The following is a 25084-nucleotide window of genomic DNA, read 5'->3' as shown; positions in this document are numbered from 1 at the left end:
TTTGTGATATTCATGGACAGGATATCAAGGCATAGTCAGGGAGAGGAGGGTTTCCAGTTTGGTGGGCTCAGGGTCAAAATGGGCTTCCTTAGGAGGGTGACTGGTGTCTCCCTTAGAGATAGGGTGAGACGTTTGGTCATCTGAGGGGAGCTTGGAGTAGAGCTGCTGCTCATTCACGTTGAAAGGAGCCAGCTGAAGTGGTTCGGAAATCTGGTAAGGATGCCTCCTGGGCACCTCCCTAGGGAGATGTTCCAGGCACGTCCATCTGGGAGGAGACCCCGGGGAAGACCCAGGGCCAGTTGGAGAGATTATATCTCCACACTGACCTGGGAAGGCCTCGGGATCCCCCAGTCAGAGGTGGTCAATGTGGCATGGGAAAGGGAAGTCTCGGGTCCCCTGCTAGAGCTGTTAACTCCCACACGGTGACAGAATCCCAGATAAGTGGTTGAAGATGAGTGAGTGAAAATGGCATTGCTTCTTGCACCAGAAAATTAATTAGGCTAAACATTGTAATTTTCTATACTCTGCTTGCCCTTTGATGGGCTACCAGTTCAGACATTAAAATCAACTAGTAATGCCAATTTAATGGAGGTAGAAAGTGTTGCAAGTGACCAATCAATTCTAGGCAAATAAACAATTTTATGATTGTTATATTGCAATATGAAAATATCTCTCAATCCACTGTAAACTAAGCAACTCAACTTGTATAGTTGTTGAAGCTTTTATTGATGAAAGCAAATGATGAGGATGAAAGGGCATCAAGTCCATGGTTATATAATACATTTAGCCAATGCATTCGTGAATTAAATTATTTACTCTAATTGTATTGAAATAATTGAATTCCATTATAGACAAAGGAATAAAGTAAGTCCTACATAGGCCCATTGGAGCCTGTGTTTATCTCCCAAGTCTGTAGTGTCAAACGGTTGAGAGTCTATGACTCCTGCTGGATGGGACGCCAGTCCAACACAGTTTCTTCCTCAGCTGAGGCAGTGCACATTTACAGCTGAGTGAACTGAGAGAATTAGGGAATAACCCTGTTGTGTCTAGCTTCTTAATAGGACTAGCTGTTAAAAATCCCAAATAATCAGCAAATCAATTGTTGGAGGTGCCCTCTTAGATGAGATGGGATCAATGATCACAAGGTGCCACCACCACGCTACATCTTCAGTTGTTTGCCCCGAACGTCATTGGGTGTTTCGGCCACTTACAACATGACACCCTCTGCCGAGGTTGGCCCATCCCAGGCTGATCAGACCAGGGCGTGCAGCTTATGGGGGGGGCACCTGGCGGTCATTTGGAAGCCCAAGTTGCCTCTTTGCATTTCAGCCACAACCAGTGACTGCTCCGCTCTGCTACAGTGGCAAGTTCTTTGATTAGCTTCCTTTGGGCCTGCCCTCTGATCCCTACTTCTTTCAGGAACTTTGTGGTGGATCTGGCTACAAAGCCTCTACAGCCGACCTCCACTGGCCACACCTTCACACTCCAGCCCCGCCCCTCTGCTTCAGCTGCTAGGTTGGAATATCGCAGTCGCTTCCTTTCAAATGCCTCATCGATGGCATCCTCCCATGGAACGGTCAGCTCAACGATGAAGACACGTCGGCAGGATTTGGACCAGAGGATCAGGTCAGGAAGCAGGTTGGTCGCTACAATTTCGGGTGGGAAGGTGAGCCTCTGGCTGAGGTCCACTTGCATTTCCCAATCGCGGGCTATGTTCAACAGGCCCGGATCCGGGGATAACTTGGTCCCTCTTTTTTCTCCTTCTCGAATGAAAATCTTGCGTTGGAAGGTAGGCTGGGGGTTTACGGGCATGGCATTGGTGGTTACCCTCCTGTTCTCAAGTTCAGCAGCCAAGCACTTCAACACCTGGTTGTGGCGCCAGGTGTATCTTCCCTGTGTCAGGCTTACCTTGCACCCCACCAGGATGTGTTTGAGGGTTGCCGGGGCTGCACACTGGACACAGGCTGGGTCTTCTCCATACCAGACATGTAGGTTGGTTGGAGATGGCAGGACATCATATGTGGCTCTAATGATGAAGCTTAGCCGGTTGGACTCCATGCTCCTTAGGTTGCTCCATGTGATTTTCTTCCTCTCCACGCCCTCCCACTTCATCCAGCGGCCTTGCTGAGCTTGGAAGACAGCTGTGGCACACCTGGCTGCTTCTTCCTGGTTTCTCACTTCTTCCACCACCATGTGCTGCCGTTCCGCTGGGGTAGCCTTTTGCCATGTGGATGCTGTTGCTTCCAGACCCAAGCCACCTCTGCCATGCTGGACATGGCCCACTATGTCCCGGTGTCTGAGGGCTGTCTTTGCCACCACAACTGCCACAGATGGTTTCCATTTCCTCCCCGTTGCTAGGGTTAGAGCAGCTCCTCTGGTGGCAGGATCACGGGATTTGGTAAGAGTCATCTCTAGCCTTGCTTTGGCAGATTTGTACTCCTCCACCAAGCTTGAAATCGGTAGGGAGAGGGCTCCATTGCCATACAAGCCTATGCTGGTAAGGCATTTAGGCAGTCCAAGCCACTTCCTCACTTGCGCACTCACCAGCCTCTCCAGCCTCTTGGCATGGGATAGCGTGACCTCATAGATGGACAATGGCCACATGAGACGGGACAGCAGCCCGAACTGAAAGCACCACAGCTTCAGCTTTCCAGGCAGATCTGTGTTGTTGATCGTCTTAAGGCCACTGATGGTATCCTGCCTGAGTCGCTCCACCTGCTTCATGTCCTTAAGCTCTGCGCTATACCAGCAGCCAAGGCTTTTAATTGGCTTCTCCAGAATGGTTGGTATTGGCTCGTTGTTGATGTAGAACTTCTCATTGGTGAGCTGGCCTTTGACAATGGAGATGCTGCGGGATTTACTGGGTTTAACCTCCATTCGTGCCCATTCGATGTTTCCCTGTAATTTATCCAGCAGGCGCTTGGTGCATGCTCCTGTTGTTGGTATTGTTGTCATGTCATCCATATATGCTCTGATTGGAGGAAGACGGAATCCGCTCTTCAACCGTTCCTTCAACCGCTCCTCCAACCACCCACCGGGACGCTCGAATAATGAGCTCCATTGCCATGGTAAACGCCAGTGGAGATATGGTGCAGCCCGCCATTATGCCAATCTCAAGTTGCTGCCAGGCTGTTGTACTAGCCTGTGTAGCAATGCAGAACTGGAGGTCTTGGAAATACGCTTTGACCAACCTTGTGATGCCTTCTGGGACTTGAAAAAAGTTGAAAGCTGACCACAGGATCTCATGAGGCACTGACCCGAATGCATTGGCAAGATCCAAGAATACCACATGCAAGTCTTTCTTCTCTTTCTTGGCCATCTGCACCTGGTGCCAGATGACATTTGCATGTTCCAGACATCCTGGGAAACCACTTATTCCTGCCTCCTGCACTGAGGTGTCAACAAGGTTATTCCTCTGCAAGAAATCCGAGAGCCTCTGGGCCACAACTCTGAAAAATATCTTTCCTTCGACATTCAGAAGACTGATCTGTCGGAACTGATCTGGTTGAGGAATTCTTCTCTTTGGGAATCAGGATCCCTCCTGCCCATCGCCATGCCTTTGGTATGATTTCTTTTTTCCATGCCACTTTCATTAGCCTCCAGAGGTACTTCAGGACTCCTGGCGAGTTCTTATAGAACCTATATGGAACGCCGCTGGGTCCAGGGGCTGAGGCGGTTCTTGCCCGCTTTACTGTGCTTTCAACTTCGTTCCATGTAGGGGGCCTTGTTTCCATCTGGTGCTCCAGTGGGTGGATTGGTGGCATGTCGTGTGGGATGCTGGCTGGCACATACCTCTGTTTGTCAGAGTAGGTCTTCCTCAAGTGCTCCTCTAGCTCCCTTATGGGTGCTTTGAGGGTCCCTGTTTTCTCCTTGACAAAGAGGTGTTTGACGAACCTGTAGGGGTCTCTGTAGAAGGCAGTCCTTGTTCGTCCCTTCTTCTTATGTTGCTTTCTCAAGGATTCTGCTCTTCGCAGTGTTGCGAGACGCTGTTTACTGTCGCCCTGGAGTGCCTCAAGTCCTTTCCTTTCCACCTCTGTGGCCTTCTTCCACTGTTTTCTCAGGGACCTTCTTTCTTTCACCAGTCTCTCAATCTCCTGTTGTCTTCTGGACTTGAGATGCGTCCCTGGTTCCTTCCATGCTCCAAGATTCATGCTCTTTATCCCGAATCTCTCTGCTCCATAGCTGTAGATGATCTCCCCCATCTTGTTCAACTTCCTGTCTACACGCCCTTTCAGACCTTCTAGAAGATGGACAATGTCTGTGTCTGTCGTTTCCCACTCCTTTTTCTGGCAGGATTTGGGCCACAAGATTTGAGGCTTCCATCCCTTCATCTCCCTCTCAACTGCCATCTGTGGCTGGATGGGCTCTAGATTCATATCCACTGGAGGATTCGTGCCTGATTGAGTTTCGACTGGGGTTCTGATACCCTGTGGACTGTGGTGTGTGTCCTGCCATTGGGCTTCACTCGACTGATTTGCCCTACCTCTAAGGAAGTAGTGGTCAGTGCGAGGCCCCTTGCTGAACTCTCTCAGGCATTTTTCCTTCCCTGGTGGATCTTGAGACCCTTCTCTGATGTAACTTTTTTCCAGCCACAGATGCAGCTTTGTAGCTTGTGTTCTAATGGTGCTGTTACTCCGTCAACTGCCGTGCTGATCACTTGATTCATTGTCGTTTCAGTTGCAAGGTTCGTTACCGTGTGGTCTGTCATTGAGTCATCTTGCGCCCCCGCTCTCACAGACTGTAGGGGTGTTTTTCCTTTAGAAATTTCTGTAGCCATAGCAGGGTGAAACCAAGTCACTATGATGATTTGGGGACGTTAATGCTGGATTTTACCGTCACAAATTGAGTTTTACCGGCGACGCATTAAAACAGATCTGATAGAATGAGTTGACAACCACTAAATGCAGGTGTGCAGTGCTTCTGCATGCAACAAGAAGTCAAACGGATAAAACTAACATCTACCTGATGTACACTGGCACGCTAAGTAACAAGACAGGACAAAACAGTAAACAATCTTGCAACCATGGGGAAAGCTCTCCGTTTGATGTCTGTTCAAAGTTTTGAGCATGCACAAAGCTTTCTGACAGACTCACCAGACATTAGCTGACAAGGAATGCATTTAACAAATGAGAAAAGGATTTGTGCAGGACAAAAACAGACACAAACAGATATCCAAATTTTGTATTGCTCATATGCTCTTCATTCCATCACAGTGTGACTGAGATTTAAGATAGGAAACACCAGGAGGCTCGAGACTTAGACCGTTGTCTTCCTGAAAAGGTATTGGCATCGCCAAACACCTCTGTCCAGTGACCTCATGACTCCATAAATTCTACCCAAGTTTCCCTCCATCTCAGATGCCTAGGACCCAGAGACATGAATGTCTTTGCTAAGATAAGTGAATGTTTCTGCAAGTTCAACAGTTTCACCACAGACACATACACTTCTCACTCAGTTATTCAACTTCCACAGTTAGGACATCATCAATTCCAAATAGATCACATCATCTACAAAGTTGAAGTCTGTGAACCTTACTTCACAAACAAAGGTGCCTGAGTTTCAACACCCAACACCCAGTACATGTATTCAAAACCAAAACTGACTGTATCTTCAAACAGATTTTTGAGTGAGAAGTACTCGAAATATTAATTTTCTTCAGCTTCATGGTTAAATTTATTTTTGTAGTCTGAGATTTTCTCCTATGGTAGGACTTTAATGCAGTGTTTTTAAAGTTGTTTGTGTATGTGTCTGCCTTAGAGAGATGAGGAGAGTTGTCCTGCCCCTGCATATGCCTGTACCTGTTCCTCTGATGTCCTCGGTGCACCCGGTCCCCCTGGCCCATCTGTACGTCACTACGAGGCCTCATTTTGTCAGGAGGACTTGTTGAATATAAGCATTGTGTTTTGACATGCTTGAGTAATAATATATATTGTTGTCTTCCTCAGGGAAAACCAGGTCCCCGTGGTGAGAAAGGGGAGAAGGGAGAACAAGGCCAAAAGGTCAGATGACAGTAACATGTTTTATTTAATCTGCTTTTTGTTCTGTTAAAAATTTGACCATTTTTGCATAACATGCCTGGGATTGCTAAATGTACCTTAAGTATTTTTCTCTGTATTTCAGGGGGAGGTCGGTCCTCCGGGAAAGCCTGGTATTGAAGGCGGCCTGGGGCCTCTGGGTAGTCGAGGACCCCAAGGAATTACTGTGCACGGCAAAGTGGTGTGTAACCTTGTTGTCATGAACAATAGCCTATATAATACGTATGGCTAAACAGTGGGAGTAGACAGTCTTGAAAAACTATTGACTTTAGTTTATCATTTAATGTAATTACTGTCTTTGTATATATTTATCCCACCGGTATGAAATACAGGGCGGGGGTGTATAGCAATAAGCATATCCATCTGTCCGTCCACCCATCCATCCATCTGTCCATTTTCTCATGTTAGCGTGATATCTCAAGAACCAGCTGACCAATTTAATTCATATTCAGCATAAGCGTGGACTTGGGTGATCCCCCACCACCAGTCGATTACGGTGACCTTGGGGTCAGTTTTAAGGTTACAGCAAGATATTCAAGACATTGTTATTGCCACCCTTGTTAGTGCGATATCTCGAGAACCAGCTGACCGATTTAATTCATATTACAATTCATATAGCATAAGGGTGGACTTGGGTGATCCTCAGACACTTTGTATTACTGATTTGTGGGGTCCAGGGGGATATGTTATCTCCTGATGGCTCTTGTTTATTTTATTCTTTTTAGGGTCCACCTGGTGCAAGAGGGGAAAAGGGAGATCCAGGAAAACCCGGAGTTCAGGTAAGTCTTAAGTGCATTAATCACCAAAATAGAAAATGAGAAAAAAACATTTATATCATGTGTCTTCTTCTCTGCATTGTTGTCTTTTCACTTAACTTTGAGCCTTGTGTTGCTTTTTTTCTACCTTTGTTGTGGCTTTCTTTTTATTTTTGTTCTTTCTCCTTTTGGCATTGCTCTTTCTCTGTAGGGGTCACCAGGACCTCCAGGTGCAAAAGGAGAAGTTGGTGCTCCAGGCCTTAAGGTAAGTAATTTGTTCCCAGCCCAACAAGAATGACACTTGTTAGGTGTTCTCCTTTCACTTGGTCTCTGGCAAGTAATCTTCACACCACTTCTTCTGTCCTCATTTCTTTGAACTGTTTCTCAGGGCATTAAGGGTGTTGAAGGAAACATAGGTGGCCTAGGGGCTACTGGACCCAGGGTAAGTTTGTACACCGGAAATATTGAAATATGAAAAATCTAATAAGTTTCCAGTATATGTGCATTCACATTAATTTGAAAGGTAGAGTTTCATGTAGTGTCTTCAGTATCATGGAAGTATGAGTTAGTTCAGACACGAGGGAACAAGATAAATTTTATGAATGGTTGTCATTCCAAAAAATATATCAGAATGAGGTTGTTTTTTCCCAAGTTTGTGTTTTTGTTTGTTTTATGTATTTATAAATTAATTTATGGTGAGGCACATTTAGGATAGTAAGTTATTAGCAGTTGCTTTACACATTTAACTTTAGTCCCTGGAGTAAAGTTAAATGTAACACAACAACAGTTAACAGACAATCACTGTCGTGCTGGCAGTGAAATTTGTCTAAGTGCCCCATGAGTATGGCACAGCTCCTGTCAGTGTGCTGAACTGACAGGAGGTGTGGTCGCTGACAGAAGCGGCTGTGGTGATCTGTCGTTCTGGATATCCCAGCTAGATAACACGTACTGTGTTTGGACAGACATGGACTAACAACTGCCCACTGTGACATGCATGTGTCTGCTTGCTGTCATCACGTGGACATAAATAAAAACATATATCGCTGTGGCGACGGGCTACAGCGAGCGAGTGCGCGCACACTGCAGCCCATGGACACGCTGCCCCCAGGTTGAAACGGATCATCAGATCATAACACGCAGCAGGTGATGTGACTGTCACATCACCCACGTGAGCTCTGTTCCACATGCCGCGGGTTAAGTCCTGTGGCGCGCCGTCCACAAGACACGCATGTCTGGCAGGACACATGCGTGGGGCCAGCTGGACGCCGCCATCAGATGTGGACATGATCAGAGCACACTGCTTCTCATTCATGTCATTTCATGACTGTACATCAATGACCATCTACAGAGGAACAGACAGATCATATTTGTATTGCCCGCTTGATAAATGCAGTGTTTTTATATGGTGTGTGGTTTTATTATTTTTAAAAATATGTCCATGTACTTTCTGATATCAGGCACTTTCCCACAGTTCTCACAGGACAGTAGCGGTAGCTCAGTGGTAAAGTTTCTGACTGGAAAGCAGAGCTTTTGGAAGGTGCAGGTTCAATTCCCGTGGGTGGCATGTAATTTCTTCACATCATACAGCTGTTGGCATTGTGTTCCCGCGTGCATGAACCGTCGCACCGGCATTGTGCACGCATGTTTCGTGCATGCGATATTTCGTGGTTCACTCATACGAGCTTTACCGTCGTGAGTCGCCCTGGAGTTGTACGTATTCACACTATGTGTGAAGGGACCCATAGTGATGTGCAATAAATATTCGTTTTAATATTGAGATTGATACCATAGTTTCAAAATATAACTACACCGATGACAAACTTTATATTACTTAGCCATTATGAGAACATGCTATCAAACAATTTTAATGTAATGGCATTCTGGTCTAATTATTGAAAATATTTTTAATTTTAATTCATTTTAATTTAATTTTTGAAATAAATTTCAATTGTAAAGTCGTACTAGTTCACATTTCATTTTTTGGTCACTTTAACTTGGAGTTCATCCATGTATGCAGTGTTTTTCCAGCTTATCTGTTATGTGACTGTATACTTTGAATTTATTCTTAAACAGGGTTTTCAAGGAATACCAGGTTACCCAGGCCCTATAGGAGAGAGGGGGCACACAGGACCTGTAGGACCTACGGTGAGAACACGGGAAAAAATGTGACATTAATGGTGATTGTATTCATGTTTGCTTATTTGTTTGTGTTGTTTTTTTGTTTTTTTTTTACTTTTGGGTTACAGGGTCTCCCAGGGAGTAAAGGAGAGAGAGGAGAGAAGGTTTGTCACACTTTTAATATCAGCAGTTCATTGCAGTTGCAACAGTGGGGAGTTTATGTTAAAGTTATCTTGTCCCAAACTGTTGTGTTTCTGTATGTACTGAGCTGGCACAAATCAGTATTTTAATGCATCACAGGGGGAACCTCAGTCCATGGCGATGATCTACCAACTGGTCACAGAGGCCTGTGAGCAGCTTGTGCACAGTAAGTACTTTGTGTTACTCTGTCTTATTATAGCATGAATTTAAAATGTGGAGCTTCTGCAGTGATGATATGTACAGCAAGAGAACAAAGTCACACACATACACACAGCCTCATATATTTTAACCAGAGTTGTGTGTTTTTCAGAGGAGGTGTTGAAGTTGGACAGGTTTATTCATGAGATAAGTCGTAAACCAGCACCAATTGAAGAGCCAGTGGGGCCCCCGGGGGAACCTGGAATACCAGGCCCTAAAGGTTCACCAGGCCTTAGGGGCACCCAGGGAAATATCGGCCCTAGGGGTCGACCTGGCAGGCCTGGTTATCCTGGAGAACAGGGTAAGAGTCCATCTAGTACATGGGTTGCACTAGCTGACACACACAAACCCAATTTTCATCAAATTAGAATTTGTACGCACATTAATAAGTCATTGTACCTTTTTGTATGTGTGTGTCAATTTAAGACAAAGTTTTTACTAATTTGTCTCTGATTTGTTAGGAAGAAGAGGAGTGCTGGGACATAAAGGTAGTGTGGGCGCCAATGTCCAGGGACCCCCAGGGGTCAAGGGATTTGCAGGTATTACCTGGTTTTCTCATGTTTTCCTTCTGTGCTGAAATATTCACCATCACCTTCATCATGTAGATAAGATATTAAGATTTTTTTGACCTGTCAAGCACATACTATCCTTTTTTTAAACAACCTAAAAATACCTAAAATACCTAAAATTTGATACTGTGAAATTGTAACAAAATGTAAAAATCAGTCAGTTCTCAGAGCATTTAACAACGTAACATTGGCTCTTGACAGTGACAAATGTAGCATCAAACACATGACAGGACAATGAAGTGGGATTACAAACAATGTTCAAGGATAGTTCATAAGTGCAAAGACAGAGGGCACACAGATTACTAGTTTCTAACAAATATGTTTGCCATATGTTGGTCTGGAGATTAAAGTGGTGGGCTTGTGATGAGAAGATCCCCGGTTCAAATCGCTGTCAGCCATAATCCCCAAGTTGGTCCTGATGTGCAGTTGAGTGCTTTGCATGACAGCATGCTTACTGTGTGTGTGTGTGTGTGTGTGTGTGTGTGTGTGTGTGTGTGTGTGTGTGTGTGTGTGTGTGTGTGTGTGTGTGTGTGTGTGTGTGTGTGTGTGTGTGTGCGTGTGTGTGTGTGTGATCACTGTGAAGTAGTACTTTGAGCTTCTGTATCATGTGGAAATGTGCTGTAGAAAAGCCTGTTTACTTTCTCTCATCTGTGTACTGACGGTCTTGAAATGAGGTGTGGTCAGGTGCAGTGTTGGTGCATTTTCTGTCGTGAAGAATCATAAAACTGTGGCACCATGGACCATCCATGTTCAGATTTTTATTTTATTTATTTATTTATTTTGCTGCTGCTGCTGCTGCTGTTTCACAGCATAATCCACAGATATGCCTCATATAGGCAGCTTCATGACATGCGTGCACTCTGTTTGTACTCTCAGGGATGCATATTATCCTCTTCAGTCACAGAACCAAAAGATTACACTATGTAACACAATTTTTGTTCCTGGCTTCTAAGTGTTATATTTCAACTGCTTATGTCTAAAGTATATGGAAAAATGACTACATTCAGCACAAACTTTGATTTTATTTTTTTAACATTCTAGAAAGTTCTAAAAGTTTCTTGAAATTTCTAGATAATTCTGGAAACTTCTAGAAAATTCTGGACAGTTCTAGCAGTTAAAGAATATTCTAGAAGACTACTCAGTAGTAGTGAAGGCGAATCAAGAATATTCTTGAAAACAGACAAATTTCAAAATATCATTGTCCTGATCACAGAAGCAAAGTTTCTGTGGAATAACAGCTATTTTCTATTTATTTAAGGCATACAGGTTAGGAAAACACACTGTGTACCCAGGAACAAAACAAAAATAAAAATTTGTTACATAGTGTAATTGAATTGTAAGCAGCAATTACAGAAGAAATAAAGATTAAAAACCTAATGAAAAGGAAAAACCTCCATAATTCTGGTTTATACCATGCTTTTAAGTTGGTTTTCTGTCTCCTTATGCCTGTGCCTGATGGAATACAGAGTAGACTGCAGTAATGAGGCACTCAGCTGCTTCACCTCAGGGAGCTGTGGTGGATGCTGCTCCTGTTACTGATCTGCTGCGCACTTGGAAGCTTTGCATGGAGATCCGTTCACTTGAGTCAGTTCTGTGACATTTATAACACTGTACCAGGGTCAAGTGCACACAGTCTTAAAAGGAATGACACATGACAATCCAAGTAGTGTAATTAATGTTACGCCCAATACACACCTGTGACTGAATAAACACAACCCCTCTGTGCCCTGTAGTACTTTACTTTGCACTCATATTACATGCTGTGTATGTTGCAAAGTGGAGTTGGACTCTCCCCAAATGCACTTGCATTTTGCTCTTCGGATCGTGCTTTATAGATTAAGATGGGGCCCTAAACCTTTGTGTCTTCATGGTGTGTGGGTGCATGTGCAGGTCCTGCAGGTGAATCCAGGATAGGAGCACCAGGTTCCAAAGGGGATGATGGTAAGATAGGACCACCAGGGATCCTTGGACCTCCTGGACAGCCTGGTGAGACTGGACCCCCGGGTGTGTGTGACAGCAGTGGGGGCTGCCACAGAGTTCCTCAGCAAACAGGTTAGACACTGTGAATGGGTCACTACCTGAAATGACACACAATAATACACTATGATGATCCAGGTTCATATACTCAACAAAAATATAAACGCAACACTTTTGGTTTTGCTCCCATTTTGTATGAGATGAACTCAAAGATCTAAAACTTTTTCCACATACACAATATCACCATTTCCCTCAAATATTATTCACAAACCAGTCTAAATCTGTGATAGTGAGCACTTCTCCTTTGCTGAGATAATCCATCCCACCTCACAGGTGTGCCATACCAAGATGCTGATTAGACACTATGATTAGTGCACAGGTGTGCCTTAGACTGTCCACAATAAAAGGCCACTCTGAAAGGCGCAGTTTTATCACACAGCACAATGCCACAGATGTCGCAAGATTTGAGGGAGCTTGCAATTGGCATGCTGACAGCAGGAATGTCAACCAGAGCTGTTGCTCATGTATTGAATGTTCATTTCTCTATCATAAGACATCTCCAAAGACGTTTCAGAGAATTTGGCAGTACATCCAACCAGCCTCACAACCGCAGACCACGTGTAACCACACCAGCCCAGGACCTCCACATCCAGCATGTTCACCTCCAAGATCGTCTGAGACCAGCCACTCGGACAGCTGCTGAAACAATTGGTTTGCATAACCAAAGAATTTCTGCACAAACTGTCAGAAACCGTCTCAGGGAAGCTAATCTGCATGCTCGTCGTCCTCATCTGGGTCTCGACCTGACTCCAGTTCGTCGTCGTAACCGGCTTGAGTGGGCAAATGCTCACATTCGCTGGCATTTGGCACGTTGGAGAGGTGTTCTCTTCACGGATGAATCCCGGTTCACACTGTCCAGGGCAGATGGCAGACAGCATGTGTGGCGTCGTGTGGGTGAGCGGTTTTCTGATGTCAATGTAGAGTGGCCCATGGTGGCGGTGGGGTTATGGTATGGGCAGGCGTCTGTTATGGACGAAGAACACGGGGACATTTTATTGATGGCATTTTGAATGCACAGAGATACCGTGACGAGATCCTGAGGCCCATTGTTGTGCCATACATCCAAGAACATCACCTCATGTTGCAGCAGGATAATGCACGGCCCCATGTTGCAAGGATCTGTACACAATTCTTGGAAGCTGAAAATGTCCCAGTTCTTGCATGGCCGGCATACTCACCGGACATGTCACCCATTGAGCATGTTTGGGATGCTATAGACCGGCGTATACGACAGCGTGTACCAGTTCCTGTCAATATCCAGCAACTTTGCACAGCCATCGAAGAGGAGTGGACCAACATTCCACAGGCCACAATTGACAACCTGATCAACTCTATGCGAAGAAGATGTGTTGCACTGCATGAGGCAAATGGTGGTCACACCAGATACGGACTGGTATCCCCCCCCCAATAAAAAAAAACTGCACCTTTCAGAGTGGCCTTTTATTGTGGACAGTCTAAGGCACACCTGTGCACTAATCATGGTGTCTAATCAGCATCTTGGTATGGCACACCTGTGAGGTGGGATGGATTATCTCAGCAAAGGAGAAGTGCTCACTATCACAGATTTAGACTGGTTTGTGAACAATATTTGAGGGAAATGGTGATATTGTGTATGTGGAAAAAGTTTTAGATCTTTGAGTTCATCTCATACAAAATGGGAGCAAAACCAAAAGTGTTGCGTTTATATTTTTGTTGAGTCAATTATTATTATTATTTATTTCTTTATTGTGCACTTGGTGCATGGCTGTTAGTCAGATTACTGTATGGACGTTATTTTCATGGGAAAGCAGCAACCGAGCTAAACTAATATGTTCATTATTTTTGTTCCAATGCACAGCCAACTGCAACAGTGGTGAGAGCAAAGATGTGTGAATGGTTTTAATATTTGAAATGGTCTGTTTGCATGAAGACTACAGCTTATAGCCAATCAATGGACAGAGGGGCGTAGCACCAAATTCTGGGCCCTAGGTACAAGCCATATTGAAGACCCCCCCTCCCCCCCAACTGTTATGTTCTTTTTTATTAACGCAAACACCAAATTTCGAATGCATAGTGAAACCAGGTCTATACCTTAGATCACACCTGGGAGTCAGAACCCTTTTTAAAGTTGGGGGAGCAATATTGAGTTGGGGGGTCTGGGGTACCAAATTGCACCATTTTCTAGAAAAATGGTGCAATTTGGTCCCCCAGACCCCTCAACTCAATATAGCTGGCTTTCAAGCTCACCTCTCTTTTCAAAGAATTTGGTTAGCAGCTGCTTTCCCTCATTTAGTTTTCTTTCCCTGTCCCTTTTTTCTCTTCTTTTTTGAAATCTGGACTTTCATTTTTTTAGAAAAGACATATTTTATTTCAGCCTAAACACTAGGGCTGCAACTAACGATTATTTTACTAATCAGTTCATCGGCCGATTATTTTTTCTATTAATCATTTTGGGGTTTTTTTTACTTACATGTGAGTTTTGCCATTATTTCTTTAAGTGAGTTATTATTAAAAGGGCTTTGTCACACAACATCAACGTTTGACCTTGTAACAAAGTTATGTTATATTCTCATCAGAAACATACCTGGAGTAGTGTTTTGTTTTATTTTGGACATACATACATCACTGACACACCACAAAGAGATTTCCATCAGGTTTCACCCGATTATGAGCATTTTTAGATGCCTACAGCAACTATCTCAACCACCAACAACATATTACAGCAAGAGTCCACAAAAGTATTTTAAAGGCCTGACGAAAGTGTAATATGTTATATTTAATAAGATATTTTCATGAAAAAAGACACAAATGTACAGTTTACCGCATTTTATTATTTTTTTTTTTTCTTGTGTAAAAACACAGCTTAGATGTGGTTTGACCGAAACAAATTGTCATTAAACTTAAATAAAACAGGGATGAAGTGGAGGTTTAAGAGTCACTAGGTGTTCACAGGAAACAGTTATTTCTATATTTATTTATGTTCATTGTTAGTTGGTTTAATCTTTTCTGTTTTGTTTTATCAGATTCTTTTTGTCCGTTTCTCTAAAACTGTATTGTGGCATTATTAGTTATTATTACTATTATTGGGTTAGGGTTAACTAATTGATGACTAAATTAGTTGACAACTATTTTAATAATCGATTAAATCGATTAGTTGTTTCAGCACTACTAAAGCACCTCCTCTTTCCATTAGGGGTGTGTGGGGGGGGGGGGAGTGCCGCCTGTGCGCCTGGACTAAACCATTGTACAACTGTGCAGGGGTGGGAAGGGCCCTCGGAGATCGTTCAATATTATGGTTAGAGCAGAATTATGTTTTGCAACATTTATACATTCATTCTAATTATATTCTTTTACAACATGAATTGTATGGATATTAATAATATGCAACACAAAAATGTATTTAATGCCAGTTTTTTGTGGGGGCCCCCCCATGCTTTAGACCCTGGGTACATAGTACCCTTTATCCCCCCAGTCCGACGCCCCTGAATGGACTGCATCAATGGACGTGCTTCGAATTCTGTCCCACATGTGCAGGATGTATGAGTCATACACTCATATGCTGGTATATATTGAATATATTGTGCATGCCCAAAATTTTTTGAGGTACTCGCCGTATTACGACATATATCAGCTTGCTTCAATGTGCTTCAACGTGCTCTTAACTTATAAAAACTTATCCATAACTTATTAGATGTATGCCTGAGTATGCCGAGGGCTAAATAGTCAAGGTGTGACAGGGGTATTACACCTTAGACCTCAACAATTTTTAGAAGAAGAACTGAACCCTTTTATTTCCTGTTAATTCTGTAATTTTTTTTAATGTTAATTTACTGTCTTAATGTATTTAGAAATTGTTTATGTTCTTGTTATCATAAACACACTATTATTATTATCATTATTCTTATTATCAGTATTATTATTTTTATTATTATTTCTATTTTGTCATTTGATTTTTAAATGGACCACAATGGAAATAAGTGTATCCACTTTCTTGTGTCATCCATGTATTTTTAACATATTTACAATTATATTATGTTCCTACAAATAAAATCAGTAAATAAAATTACACACACACTCATGCTACTAATATTAAGATGATTTATTGACCCCTGCTGGAATGGTGTGTAAGTCTAGAATGTAGTTAGCAACATCCATTGTTCAGTGTTGTTAGCTAATATCCGTAGTTTCTATGAAAATATTAGACCTATTAACATTCCGTTTTGGCGCCAAAATACATAAGCACACCAAATGGCAAATGTGAGCTCTCCCCAATTTGTTTGTGATCGAAGTTATATGCACGCACCCACGCAGTGCTTTTTGTCTTTTCTGCATTCTGCCACAAGCAGGTGCTTTTAATTTTAGACACGCACAAACAGAGATGGTGGTGGAAGACATCAAACGCAGTACAGTTTTCATTTATGGTAACAGCAACAAGACACTTAACTAATCTGACTAAACCAGTTGAAATACAAAAACAATAAACCAGTAACACTAACAACACTGATTTATACATTGATAATGTATTTGTTCAACTTTTCAGGAACTGTCAGATTTTCAATCCCCAATGAACTTTTTTTTAGATACATGTTTGTAGCTTTGTTCACGACATGTTTCCCATGTTCCCTAATTTACCTAATGACTCTGTTTTAGATGGGTTTCTGACACCTCTTCCAAATCTGAAAGGCTTAGTTTTGCATATTTACAGTCAAATTAATTTTTTGAGTCCAGAGCTACTGAACTCCATAAAGCTACTCTGGGAGACTAGACAGAGATTCTAAAACCTGTACACAAATGCTGTATTTGAACAAGACATGGTCTTATTCCGTGTAAAATAGTACACCATACCTACTATACGAAGGCTCGGTTGTCGAAGATTTATGAAGACATCTATATGTCTTATATAGATGTCTTCATAAATCTAGATGTATGCTCTCCATACATCTAGATGTACATATATATATATATATATATATATATATTCTTTCAGCTACTCCCATTAGGGGTCCCCACAGCAGATCAATCATTTCCATCTCACACTGTCCTCTGTATCTTCCTCTGTCACACCAACCACCTGCATGTCCTCCCTCAGCACATCCATGAACCTCCTCTTTGGTGCCTCTCTTCTTTCCTTGCCTAGTGGCTTCATCCTCAGCATCCTTTCCCCTATATAACTTGGGTCCCTCCTCTGCACATGTCCAAACCATCTCAATCTTGCCTCTGACCTTGTCTCCAAATCGTCCCACCTGAGCTGTCCCTACAATATGTTTATTCCTAATCCTGTCCATTCTCATCATTCCCAAAGAGAATCGCATCAACATCCTCAGCTCTGCCACCTCCAGCTGTGCCTCCTGTCTTTTTGTTATTGCCATACAGTATAGCTTGTCTCACTACTGTCTTGTAAATTTTACCCTTCACTCTTGCAGACATTCTCCTGTCACACACCTACTGTGCATCTCACTGCTGTCACACGATTATTGTACAAATCCTGCACTACTCTCACATACTTCTCTGCCACTCCAAACATCCTCAATACTACAACCCTTCTCTTGGCACCCTGTCATAAGCTTTCTCTAAATCCATAAACACACAATGTAACTCCTTCTGGCCTTCTCTATACTTCTCCATCAGTATTCTTAGAGCAAACATCGCATCAGTAGTGCTCTGTCTCGACATGAAACCATATTGCTACTCACAGATCTTCATCTGTTTTCTAAGCCTACCTTCTACTACTCTTTCCCATAACTTCATGCTGTAGCGAAACATCTTTATGTATCTGCAGTTACTGAAGCTCTGCACATCACCCTTGTTCTTAAAAATAGGAACAGCACACTTTGTCTCCTGTCCTCAGGCATCCTCTCACTTTCCATGATTTTATTAAACAATCTGTTTAGAAATTCCATTGCCATCTGTCCAAGACATTTTCATGCCAACGGAATAGCATCTGGACCAACTGCTTTTCCACTCTTCATCCTTTTCATAGCTGCCCTCACATCATCCTTACTTATCCCTTGTACTTCCTGACTTACTCTCTCCAGCCTTTTCTCTAGCTCTCATTTTCTTCATTCAGCAGCTCCTCAAAATATTCCCTCCACCTTCTCAGTGCATTACCATCTGCATATATTACCACCCAAACCTGCTGCATATCCTTTCCACCTCTGTCCCTTTGTCTAGCCATTTGGTACAAGTCGTAGTCTCCTTCCTTACTTCCTACATAAATAAAAAAATGTGTGTATATATATATATATATATATATATATATATACCAACTGCGCTGTAATCTGGCACCAAAGGACTTTTCTTCAGTCAGGACAAGCAATTAAATTATTTTCAGACCTCGATTTCCAAATGTGGATACGTTTTCATCAGACTGAAAATGATCTCACTGAAACGGACAGGTAAGACTATATACAACCCCAATTCCAATAAAGTTGGGACATTCTGTAAAATGTAAATAAAAACAGAATACAATGATTTGCAAATCCTCTTCAACCTATATTCAGTTGAATACACTACAAACACAAGATATTTAATGTTCAAATTGATAAACTTTATTGTTTTTGTGCAAATATTTGTTCATTTTAAAATGGATACCTGCAACACATTTCAAAAAAGCTGGGACAGTGGTATGTTTACCACTGTGTTGCATCACCTTTCCTTCTAATAACACTCAAGAAGCATTTGGGAACTGAGGACACTAATTGTGAGTGTCATGATTGGGACACCTGTTTGGAACATTCCACAGGTGAACAGGTTAATTGGAAACAGGTGAGTGTCATAATTGTGTATGAAAGCAAAGATGGGGCGAGGATCACCACTTTGTTAACAACTGCATGAAAAAATAGTCCAACAGTTTAAGAACAATGTTTCTCAATGTTCAGTTGCAAGGAATTTAGGGATTCCATCATCTACAGTCCATAATATAATCAGAAGATTCAGAGAATCTGGAGAACTTTCTATGCACAAGCGGCAAGGCCGAAAACCAACATTGAATGCCCGTGACCTTCGATCCCTGAGCTGGCTCTGCATTAAAATCAGGAACACTTCAGAAAACCATTGTCAGTTAACACAGTTCGTTGCTACATCTACATGTGCAAGTTAAAACTCTACCATGCAAAGTGAAAGCCATACATCAACAACATCCAGAAATGTCGTCGCCTTCTCTGGGCCTGAGCTCATTTGAAATGGACAGACACAAAGTGGAAAAGTGTGCTGTGGTCTGATGAGTCCACATTTCAAATTTTCAAATTTTTGGAAATCATGGATGTCGTGTCCTCCGAGACAAAAGAGGAAAAAGACCATCCAGATTGTTACCAGCACAAAGTTCAAAAGCCAGCATCTGTAATGGTAAGGAAGTGTGTTAGTGCCCATGGAATGGGCAACTTACACATCTGTGATGGCACCATCAATGCTGAAAGGTACATCCAGGTTTTGGAGCAACACATGCTGCCATCCAAGCAACGTCTTTTTCAGGGACGTCCCTGCTTATTTCAGCAAGACAATGCCAAGCCACATTCTGCACGTGTTACAACAGCGTGGCTTCATAGTAAAAGAGTGTGGGTACTAGACTGACCTGCTTGCAGTCCAGACCTGTCGTCCATTGAAAATGCGCATTATGAAGCGAAAAATACGACAACGGAGACCCCGGACTGTTGAACAACTGAAGTCGTGCATCAAGCAAGAATGGGAAAGAATTCCACCTGCAAAGCTTCAGCAATTAGTGTCCTCAGTTCCCAAACGCTTACTGAGTGTTGTTAGGAATTGGAATTGGGGTTGTATTTACGCCTTGTGTGAATGGTTTTAATATTTAATAATAACATGTTACGCTGTTAAGGTACAGTACACTAAGTGTATAACAAGATTTATTTTAAAAATAGCTGATGTTTTCAGTCCCTTGTATCATTTTCAAATTTGAATTGTATGTACCTGTTTATATACCAAAGAGCAGGCACACAAAAAAATGATCTTCTCCACCTGCATGCCGAAATCATCTGCATTATTTATTTATTTATTTTTTAATCACCATTTTGTGTTCTGAAATCAATATCATCACTGTTGTAAGACTGAAGGTCTTACTCCAAGGTTTAGTCTACCTCATTGTCATCTAAATAAGGCTCAAAACTATAAGGCTGTCACCCCCACAGGTTCTTCAGAATCACCTTCAGACTCAAGCTTGAACCTTTGTGCGCATGCTGAGTTTTTTCACGCCTGTCGGTTGCGTCATTCGCCTGTGAGCACGCTTTGAGTGAGCACTGGTCCTCCCCCCTCATCAGATTTTCATTGTGAGGAAAATGTCTGAACGGCTGGAGCAGCAATGCATCAAATTTTTCCAGAAACTGTGAGAGACAGCCAGGTGGACACCATTCGGAAAATTCAGATGGCTTTCAGGGACGATTTTATGGGCATCACAGAGATTAAGGAGTGTTACAGCCGGTTTAAAGACAACACACAATGGCGGAGGGCGCGCTGCACTCCAAGCGGCGATCGACAGGCTGAAACGACCAGATCATTTCCAAACTGAATGCTGTGTTGATCTGGGACGTCATCTGACTACCAGAGAAATGGCAGAAAAGGTGGACATCAGCACTTTTCCTGCACATTCCACTGTTACAGGAGTTTTTGTCATGAAAACAGGAGCGTAGGAATTTGCCACGGAGCCGCTAATGGCGCGGAACGAAAGCACCTCCGTGTTGGTCTCACAGGACATGTTGTGGCATACCCAGATCTTCGATAATTTCTCGGATACTCACTCGACTGAAAAGACACCCAAAGCCGTCTGAATCTTCCGAATGGTGGAAGAGCTGGGCATGTCCCGTGAGACTTCCAACACGGAGGTGCTTTTTGTTCTGCGCCATTACGCGGCTCCGTCCTGAAGCAGGAATTCTGCCGCACGTCTTTCATTACAAAATCTCCTGTAACAGTGTAATGTGCCGAAAAAGTGCTATGTCCACCTCTCTTGCCACTTCTCTGGTAGTCAGACGACATCCCAGATCAACACAGCCTTCACTTTGGAAATGATCTGGTCGTTTCAGCCTGTCGATGGCCGCTAGAAGCACAGCGCGCCCTCAGCTGCTGTGGGCCGTCTTTAATCCGGTTGTAATGCTCCTTAATCTGCGTGATGCCCATAAGATCTTCACCGAAAGCCATCTGAATTTTCCGAATGGTTTCCACCTGGCTGTCTCTAACAGTTTCTGAAAAAATTTTGATGCAGCAAAGCAGCAATCGATCAGCCAATTTCCTGACAATGAAAATCCGCCGAGGGTGCTGGACCACTCCTCCCACAAAGCGTGCTCACAGGCGAATGATGCAACCAACAGGTGTGAAAAAACTCACACATGCGCACGAAGGTTCAAGCTTGGTTGATGCAATCACACGTGATTCAAATCCATATGGTTTTTGCAAAAAATAAAAAGGTCGGATAGTTTTCTAACAGACCTCGTATTTTTAAAAGACAAGGCGCTGTGTTGCTCTCAGCCTCACAGAGGAAGCCTGGGGTACCAAAATAATGGACCGGGCACAGTCCTCACACGACCATTCATACAGTTCAACTGTTTAAAATATTAAAACCATTCCACACACTGAGTATGTTGGGAAAGTGTAGTGACACGGACCCACAACAGGGGGCGCAAATGAACAGTCAATAGATGAGCCAAAATATAACAATTTAATGTTGTGAATGTGCACAACGAACATACAGACAATCTCAGAATATCATAACAGTCAATACACAAAGGTGACGTGTGGGCAGGCTCGAGGATAGAAGACGTCTGTCCTAAGAAGAGCCGGAACCACACGATTTCCGCCGCCCCAGAACCTGGTGAATACTGGAGCCGCCAAGTCCCGAATTCCCAGGTGATCACCATCCCCGACTGTCGGATCTGGTACTGCTGGCGAAGAACAAAGACAGTCAAGTGTGGGTGTGTGTACACCCAGTAACAACAACGGTGGGAATGCCACCTCCACCTCTCACTCAATAACTTGCAGAGTACTGTGGATTCCTCAGGGGAAAAGAGTGCCTTCAGCGCTCTCACAGCTTCCACCGACGAAGGAACTGGTACTCCTGCAAACACTCACAATATACAAATATTACAATTACAAAACGGCTGAGGATATTACCTCCAATGAAGTATGATATCTCGGCAATGAGGTGGAGATGACGTCTGGTCTTTATGGAGTGAGATGATGTTGAGTAGATGGGTGACAGCTGTCAAGAGGTAATGAGCGACAGCTGTCACCCCCGGCTGTGTCCATGGCGGCAGCGCCCTCTCGTGCCTGAAGCCCGCACTTCAGGCAGGGCGCCCTCTGGTGGTGGGCCAGCAGTACCTCCTCTTCTGGCGGCCCACACAACAGAGTAAATATAAAGTCAATCTGACCTGTTCCATAGTTTCAATCTGACTCATCATCACAGCCTGACAATAAAACATCCTTGTTTTGGAAGAACGTCTGGGAAATACTTTAATTCCTTATCATGGAAATTACTGAAGAAACGCAATGTTTTTAAAGAAGTCCCTTGTCATAGCACTCCATTTAAGAAACAATAATTATTTAATTAAATTTACCCCAAGTGGACTCCAATTAAGCTGTAGAAACATCTCAAGGGTGATGGTCTGATGGTTAAGCATTGGACTTCAGACTGGAAAATCACGAAGGGCCCTTGGACAAGGTCCTTAATCCCTTAATTGCTTCTGGTGTGTAGTGAGCACCTTGCATGGCAGCACCCTGACATCAGCGTATGAGTCTGTCTGTGTGAAAGGGTGAATGTGAGGCATAATTGACTTTTTGACTAATCTACTTTTAAGATTAGGCTTAAAACTTTCCTTTGGTGACCCTGAACCATCCCTTAGTTATGCTGCTATAGACTTAGACTGCTGGGGGGTTCCCATGATGCACTGAGTGTTTCTTTCTCTTTTTGCTCTGTATGCACCACTCTGCATTTAGTCATTAGTGATTGATCTCTGCTCTCTTCCACAGCATGTCTTTTTCCTGATTCTCTCCCCTCAGCCCCAACCAGTCCCAGCAGAAGACTGCCCCTCCCTGAGCCTGGTTCTGCTGGAGGTTTCTTCCTGTTAAAAGGGAGTTTTTCCTTCCCACTGTCGCCAAGTGCTTGCTCACGGGGTCGTTTTGACCGTTAGGGTTTTTCTGTAATTATTGTATGGCTTTTGCCTTACAATATAAAGCGCCTTGGGGCAACTGTTTGTTGTGATTTGGAGCTATATAAATAAATAAAATTGATCTGATTTGATTTGATTTAATTGTAAAGCGCTTTGAGCGTCTGATGCAGATGGAAAAGCACTATATAAATGCAGTTCATTTATGATCAGTGGAAACAGGATGCACCTGAGCTTGATTTTGAGCTTCATGTACTTGTGTACATGTGATTTTTTAGTTTTTTTTTTGTTTTTGTTTTTTTTAAATGTGTGAAAATCTAAAAAAAAAATGTATTGATTTTTTTTTTTATAGAATATAGAAAAAAAAAACTTTTTATTGACTTTTGAGGGAAATTAATTTCATCCATTTTGGAATAATACTGTGGAAATAGTGAGGCGCCGTGAATACTTTCCGGATGCAGCATATGCGTCATCATTTTTGTACTTACGTTAATTTGCAGGTAGCCGAGGATAATGTTCTTGTCTATAGTGTTGACTATATGTGTTTTGTTTATGCAGAAGAGCCATATTACGGCTACCAGCCTTGAGAGGATATTAACAGCAGTCAGTGATGGTACACTGGTAACGGTAAGGTGCGACTGCCACCATCGCCCTCGTCTGTTTGAAGTGACTGGTTCTTCTGGAACAGAATGACAGACAGAGAATGGAGCGTGGAAAAAGCTTCGTTGAAGATATTTGATGTGTTGAACTTGACAGTGACTGACAGACATCACAAACTTCATCATGTTTGAGAAAACAAACAAAACAAAATCTTTTGTTACAATGTCCAATACACAAATATCTGAATACCAGATAATGATGAGTGTGCAGTAGGGGTGTAACGATATATTGTGTACCATGATAATTGCATTTTGGAGCCTGTATTATATTGTATTTTCAAATGAGTATTGTCCTCGGTCGTGGCCAGGTGGTTAGAGCACTTGGTATCGGTGTGGAAGGTTTCTGACACATTTCTCCATGTAATGTGGAGTTGTGTCAGGAAGGCCATCTGGTGTAAAACATTTTCAAATTCAACATGCAGATCCACCTGATCTGCTGTGACAACCTCCAGTGAAAATAAGGGAGCAGCTGAAGGGACTTAATTATATCATTAAAATAAACTACTCCCTGGATGAAATTACAAGTTGCATCAGGAAGGGCATCCGATGTAAAAATTGTGCCAATTCAACATGCAGATCCACCTCGGATTTGCTGTCACAACCCTGAGTGCAAACAAGGGAGCAGCCAAAGGGACTTCCTTACGTTGATGTAATAATTTATCTTTCTTTGTCAAATTGTGATGAGTAGTGTGATATGTATTGAATCATGACACTTGTGTATCATTAAACCCCTAGTAAGGAGGAAACTTTCTAATATAACGTTATGTTGAGAACCAAGACCAGAAATATATTCCCATTATATAAACCATCTTGGCACTGACACTGTTTTTTCTGTTTTTGTATTTATGCACTACTGTATATCTATGCCACGTAGGATGTAAGTGTGTTTTCAAAGCTATATCTTTATTTCTTTTACAATTTTAGCTGCTTCAAAACTGCTGAAAAGGCTCAGTCTATATTGTAAAAAATCCTCTGGTCAATGACATGAATGATACTGTGAGAATGTCCATGTATAAAAATGTGTATATTGTTTATTAGAATTACATTTACATTTACTGTATGCAGTTATTCATGTATATTTTGTGTGTGTTCTCAAAGATAATACATGTTTACATTTTGATTTCTTTCTTTGTGTGTGTGTGTGTGTGTGTGTGTGTGTGTGTGTGTGTGTGTGTGTGTGTGTGTGTGTGTGTGTGTGTGTGTGTGTGTGTGTGTGTGTGTGTGTGTGTGTGTGTGTGTGTGTATTGAGTTTAATTCCACTCTAATGAGAACATAGTTTTACAATCAGTACATTTTCAGAGATCTGCCTTTTCCATAATCTTGAAAGGGTTGACATGAGTTTAATTTGTTTCAAGGTGTGAGAATTAGGTTGGGAACACAATAACTCCTGGTATTTGGTTAAGGAAAGTGGACAGATCATTGTGGAAT

The 25084-nt window shown here is 42.7% G+C and overlaps 1 protein-coding gene across 1 annotated transcript in view; it reads left to right on the top strand.

Moving 5' to 3' along the window:
• The window catches only part of LOC117512161 (collagen alpha-1(XX) chain), a 166271-nt gene extending 141488 nt beyond the window's left edge, over positions 1-24783 (top strand). Inside the window, exons 30-42 of the mRNA XM_034172138.1 lie at positions 5758-5844; positions 5946-5999; positions 6121-6216; positions 6761-6814; positions 7002-7055; positions 7179-7232; positions 8864-8935; positions 9037-9072; positions 9209-9275; positions 9420-9608; positions 9769-9846; positions 11767-11928; positions 23556-24783. Of these exons, the coding sequence (XP_034028029.1) occupies positions 5758-5844; positions 5946-5999; positions 6121-6216; positions 6761-6814; positions 7002-7055; positions 7179-7232; positions 8864-8935; positions 9037-9072; positions 9209-9275; positions 9420-9608; positions 9769-9846; positions 11767-11928; positions 23556-23584 (1032 nt within the window). The 3' untranslated portion in view covers positions 23585-24783. The remainder of the gene's footprint in view (positions 1-5757; positions 5845-5945; positions 6000-6120; positions 6217-6760; positions 6815-7001; positions 7056-7178; positions 7233-8863; positions 8936-9036; positions 9073-9208; positions 9276-9419; positions 9609-9768; positions 9847-11766; positions 11929-23555) is intronic.
• The last annotated feature ends 301 nt before the right edge of the window (positions 24784-25084 follow it).

This window comes from Thalassophryne amazonica, chromosome 6 (assembly GCF_902500255.1).
Source record: "Thalassophryne amazonica chromosome 6, fThaAma1.1, whole genome shotgun sequence".
Taxonomy (NCBI): Eukaryota; Metazoa; Chordata; class Actinopteri; order Batrachoidiformes; family Batrachoididae; genus Thalassophryne; species Thalassophryne amazonica.
Note: the sequence above shows the minus strand (reverse complement) of the source record. Positions and strands in the feature narration are given on the sequence as shown.